The sequence below is a fragment of the Orycteropus afer genome, unplaced genomic scaffold (genome assembly GCF_000298275.1).
Source record: "Orycteropus afer afer isolate SDZICR_OR568_19922 unplaced genomic scaffold, OryAfe1.0 scaffold00307, whole genome shotgun sequence".
In the NCBI taxonomy this organism is placed as follows: domain Eukaryota; kingdom Metazoa; phylum Chordata; class Mammalia; order Tubulidentata; family Orycteropodidae; genus Orycteropus; species Orycteropus afer.
In genome coordinates this window covers 3044293-3050292 of record NW_006921894.1, presented here as the reverse complement: position 1 = coordinate 3050292, position 6000 = coordinate 3044293, and the positions used below count along the sequence as shown (strand labels likewise).

Sequence of the window (6000 nt, the reverse complement as noted above, 5' to 3'; positions counted from 1 at the left end):
ATCAGCTGCTTCCTCTGGGGTGTTCCAGGGGGCATTTAGAGGGGGAGAGGGGCAGTTTCCCTTCTCAGGATACACAAACCTGACCGCAAATTTTATCCATTCCAACAGACTAGCTGCCCCCTCAGGGTTATCCTGCCCTGTAAATGGATCCTGGATTAACATTTGTGCCTGTTCCATAGCGAGCTGTGGGTCTTGCATCAATCCAAACATACTCTTCCACTCAGCAGTAGTCAAAACTAAAGACGTTGCCCCTAAATTAGTCACTCTCACAAGCCATTTTAGTAAAGGTTCCTCGGGAAGCTGATGATACCAATCTACAAACTGAAGCAGGTCTTTCAAACTATACCCTCGGCTTTCAATAGTTTCTTGGCTTTGCCCGTTCCTTTCCTGGACTACCTTTTTGGTGACCAGTGGTCTTACCAGTACTGCCTGTTGTTCCTTTCTGGGTAGGCCCTGAAACTAGGGGTCATAGCTCTAATTGGACTGGATCTGAGCTTGATTTAGTGCTACAACCCTATGTTGAATGCTCTACATTCTTTTTCCCTGCCATTGCAGCTATTGCCGATAACAGCAACCAAGGAATCATAAGTCTAGCCTTTCCCTCGTCATTCTGTATTTCCATATACATACAACTAGCCAATTCCTCAGGAGTTAGATCCACCTCTCCTAAATCCCATGAATAGCTTTTGCCTTGGGTGACCAATCTCAACAAAAGAGCTGCTTCAATCCATCGGTTTCTTTTATCCCATCCAGAAGCCAAAGGTTTCTTACCTTCCCGTTTATCTCCTTTCTCCCAAAACCACATATTCCAGTGAGTCTGGGCCACTGCAGCAAATCCCACTTTTGACACAAATTGCTTGAACAATTTCTCTTAGAAAGATCAGCATGAGGCTGGTCCCCATGAGACAGAGGGCAAAGATGTCCCAAATGTCCAAACTACCATGCCACTCCATCATTTCAGACATTACCTCCTCCTCCTCCTCCTCCTCCTCCTCCAAGTAATTTCCCCAGTCTTAGGGTTCTGTATTTCACTGTAACGCCTCACAGAACTCACAGACACCCACGGGTTCGTCTCACATAGTAGTGGTGGAGGCTGGCAGGCTGGCGAGTCCCGGGTCCGTGAGTAGGTCTGGCGGATCCTCCCAACTCTCGGGGTTTGATGAACCTCGATCAGAAGATCAGATGACGGCTTCCGTCCCAAATCCAGGGATGAGATGAGGATGATCCAAGACACAAAGCCAGAGCAAGAGGAGAGCGAATCTTCCCAGGAGATTCATAGGTATACCCTCAGGGAAGCTAAGGGTGGTGATTTGAATTATACCCTCCAGCAAGGCAGGACTCAAGATACATTCCACCTGTGTTTCCCCAACAGAATTAACCTAAATCCCATCACAGAGTCGATTGCCAGTCATTATAGGGAATGACTACTACCAGCTGCCCAGCCAAGTTGATACCTGACCTTAACTACCACACTGCACCAAATAGGCATGGATGATGAGATTTACAAAACATCACAGAGTAGAGGACAATGGCTAGAAGGGCCACATCAAGCAATTCACTGCACTAGGTATTATCCAAATGAGCTGAAAGCAAGGACTCAAAAGATACTTGTATATCAATGTTCATGGCAGCCCTAATCACATAGCCAAAAGGTAGGAAACAGCCATCAACTGTTTCCATCAACAGATATATGGAGAAACAAAATATAGTCTATCCAGTGCTTGAGAGATACAGACAACAAAGATGAACCCTTCTGTACATACAGTCCTATGTTTTCAGTGATGGCAAACACTGATCTATGGGTGGACAGATGGGTGGAAAGGCTGAACAAGTAGTTACGTCTATGCAGGAGTGTGGTAGTTAAAGATATGTGTCAACTTGGCTGGGCCTGGTTGAGTGGCTGGTCAGCTGGAGGCAGTTATTCCCCTGATGAACCTGGCAATCAACTCCATGTGGAATTTGCCACGAGCAGTGAGTAGCTGCTTTAGGGATGTGATCTGCTTCCCATATATAAGGAGAAGCTTTGGCATTGGTCTCTAGCTTTTTGGCACTCTTTAACTTTGCATGTAGCCAAGTCATTGTTCAACAGCCTGACCTGCCCTGCCTATCTTGGGACTTCTGCACTTGAAGTAGTGTCCTGCTATGTTGTTTGGTAACATTGGTATTCTGCCTTTTTACTTCTCAATCCTGGGCTTGTCAATCTCAGCAGCCAGCAGCTGTCTGAGTGAAGAAAAGCCTCCAGCTTCAGTGGTCCAGGAACAGGAGGCAGAGATGAAGCCCAAGATTGAGGGGCTTTCACCCAGCCCCTAGAGCCTGGCACTTTAAACTCGGACTTAACACCTCCAAAATTGTAAGAGAATAACTCTTGTTTGTTAAAGCCATCCCATTTGTGGTATTTCTGTTAGAGCAGCACTAGGTAACCAAAACAAAGGGGGAATGTGCCCATGACCATGTATATGGTTGGCAGACAATGTTTCTACAAGTGTATTTGCATGTTCTGTAAGAATTCCCAGGAATATAGTAAAGCTGACAATGGACAAGGTTGTAGTCACTTCTTGGCCACAGCCTACTACCCAGAGGGAGCAAGTAGTTGGAACTGTGGGCTCAGGACCAGGGTCACAGAGGATATCAAGCTCAACTGGCATAACATACTACACAAAAACATTGTTCCACATCCTACTTTGGCAAGTAAAGACTGAGATCTTAAAGCTTGCAAGTGGTCATCTAGATGCAATAATGGGGTTCTCCCTCATCCAGAGCAAAGAAGAATGAAGAAAACTAAAGATTAAACAATTAGTCCAAGCAACTGATACACCATGCGATCCTCAGCCTATATGACTATGACACCAGAAGAACTAGATGGTGCCCGACTATCACTGTCAACCACTCAGAGGCGGACCTACGCAGGAGATCCTGGATAGAGTGGAAGAATTTGAACCAAAACTCAAAATCATTGAGATAAAAAAGGTGGGGGGACCAGGTTTGCTGGTCTGATAGAGCCTGGTGGAACCCCTGAGACTATGGCCCCTAGCTGCCCTTCAAGTCTGGAATTGAACTCAGTCCTGTGGCTTCCAGCCAAACAAAAAATAGGCATATGACTGAATATTTACATTAGGTAGATACACTCCTTAGAGAGATCAATTATGGGAGAATAAAGGGTTGTGCATGCACAGGGAGACAGCTCAGTGGGGCAGGAGTGCATGGGAGGGAAAGACACAGGGAAGACTAACTATGGGGAAAAAGTGGGAGAGGAGCTGTTAGTGTGGTAAATTGTAATCAATGTCATGAGACAAAGTGTATGTGAGCTGCTGTATGGAAAATGAATTTGCTCTGTAAACTTCCACCCAAATCACAATAAAAAATTTAAAAAAAAGTCTATTCTTGCAAGAGTATTATTTAGCCATAAAGAGAAGTGATGCTCTGATACATGCTACAACATAGATGAACCTTAAAAAGATTATGATAAATGAAGTATGTCTAGCACAAAGCAACAAATTCTGTATGATCTCATTTACATGAAATATTTAGAATGAGCAAACCACAGAGACAAAAGTTTATTAGTGGTTACCAGAGACTGGGAGGAGGAGAGAATGGGAATTATTTCTGAAGGAGTACTGAATTTCTGTTTGGAGTGATGAAAAACTTTTGGAAATGGACACTGGCAATGGCTGCACAACATAGTGAATACAATTAATGTCACTAAATTGTACACTTAAAAATGGTTATAATGGCAAACTTCTTGTTATATATATTTTACTACAACAACAACAACAAAGAACTTAGATATATGAATCAGTATCTTCATAAACTAGAGATAGAAGAGAGCTCAATTAGGGACAAATTACCTCCTCCCTCACCCCCGCAAACTCTCATTTGTTAATGTTACCAAATAATTTTATTGAAAAAAATTAATCAACAGTAGCAGCCTCAAAACAAACACATAATAGAAGTAAAAGCCTTGACCTGACTACTGTCTAAATCCTTGAACGTTATGGTGAAAAGAGTTCCTATAATTTATATGGCATTTTACCTGGTTGTTTGCATAAACCCAAAGAGTTACTTTCTCCCTAGTTTTCTACCTAGAGGGTTTGTTTCTTTTTTACAGGTTTTTTTCCCCCTGGGTAAGTTATAAACACCTTGCTTTGATACTTTTATCTGGTGCTGGACTACAGCCTGCCCTGTGATTGGTATGCAACTTGCAGGGATTGGTCAAAGGATTACGCAAATGAGGTGAGTTGTAGGGGATTGGTCAGTTCATGACCCTGCTTTAAAGACCATGCCTTGAAATTTTTGAGTTTGTGTATATAGAGAGCCAACCCCACAAAGGTCTGAGCAGACAAGAAGAAAACAGAAAACAAAAAAGAAGCAGAGAGGAAACAAGGAACCTCCTAAAAGAGCTGTAACACTGGTTGAGGGCTATAACACTGAAGATAGTGATAGACCTGGAAAGTTCCCAGCAGCAGCACCAGCAGCAACAAGCCCAGAGGAGGCCCAGTAGCAGAACTGGTGGCAACAAGCCCAGAAAGGGCCCAGCCGCTGACCTGATGGCAACAGGCCCGAAAGGGGTCCAGTGGCAGAGCCAGTGGTAACAGATGGCAGAGCCAAGAGGAAACCTGCTCTGCCAAGAGAAGCTGAGAGAGTGTCATGCAATGACAAAGTCTCGGAGACTTTACCTGCATGCTTCCTGATCCTGATCCTGATCCTGATCCTAAGTTGTAGCCTGCTGATCCTGATCCCAAGTTGTACCCCCTGTTGCTTCCTTAAGAAACCACTTAACTATAAGTATGGCCTGTGAGTTCTGTATGGCCACTGCAAGAGAAGTAGAGAAACCAAGAAGAGAAGCAGAGTGCCATGGGAGCGGCAACTGGTGTGAAAATTGGTGAAAAGATTGGAGGGTGGAGGTATATCTGACCTCTGCATCATGGGAATCAGCTTTAGGCTGATCTTGGTTTACATTACCCCCTCTGAAGTTAGGTATGTTCAGACTCTATTATTACTACTATTATTATCAGCACAGACCTAAAGTCAATGATTAATTAAAACCAACCACCAGATTTTCCAAGGAAAGATAACCCACTTGCTTCCATCTACAAATATAGCTGCCCTTTCTGGATCTCTTTGCGCATCAAACATTCAGCCACACCATGATGGATCTCTATGAAGCCAACTACTTCAGTGAACTAACACCTCTTTATTTATGTCCCTCTCCAGAATTATGTCTGTCTTCCACCCCACCCCACTCCACTCCATCTCAATCTATGAGTAAGGCTGGTCCAGACCACAGATCCACCTAACCTAATCCATAGCACTAGAGTTACCCTAGTTATAACTTACTCTCTTCTGAAATATTTTAAAAATGTTTTCTTTGTACAGGCATACCTTGATAATATTATGAGTTTGGTTCCACGACCACCACAATAAAGTAAATATTGCAATAAAGTGAGTCACACAAGTTTTTTGGTTTCGCAGACCATATAAAAGTTATGTTTACACTATACAGTAGTCTATTCAGTGTACAACATTATGAAAAAGTATGACATATTAGGAAAATTACCAAAATGTGATTTACAAATTGTGCACATGGTGCTGAAAAATGATGCTGATAGACTTGATTGAGGCAGTGCTGCCCAGAAATCTGTGAAAAAAAACATAGTATCTGCAAAGTATGCCCTGTGTTAAGCAACTTTAATTAAACGTTTTATCATCACAGAACAAATATAACTAAATGTTATTTTTTTTTCCATTACAGTTACTTTAGTTTCACCATAACATTTTTCAACATGATTCAAGTTTCTTTATCTATTTTATGTAATACTGGCAACACTCAAAACATGTATAGCAAATAAATTTCATTTCTTGTGCCAGTTCTAACAATGGGAGTGGCTGTCTAGAATGCTATCTTCAGAAGAGTTCTGAGGACAGTATGGGGTGGGAGGTATCCAAGATAATTTAGCTATGTTTGCCACAGAAACAGAGGGGTGTGGCCTCCTCCTGTGTTAG

The 6000-nt window shown here is 42.8% G+C and overlaps 1 protein-coding gene across 1 annotated transcript in view; it reads right to left on the bottom strand.

Moving 5' to 3' along the window:
- The window catches only part of SPIRE1 (spire type actin nucleation factor 1), a 629523-nt gene that overhangs the window by 587195 nt on the left and 36328 nt on the right, over positions 1-6000 (bottom strand). The window contains exon 2 of the mRNA XM_042782409.1: positions 2885-2899. Within this exon, the coding sequence (XP_042638343.1) occupies positions 2885-2899 (15 nt within the window). The remainder of the gene's footprint in view (positions 1-2884; positions 2900-6000) is intronic.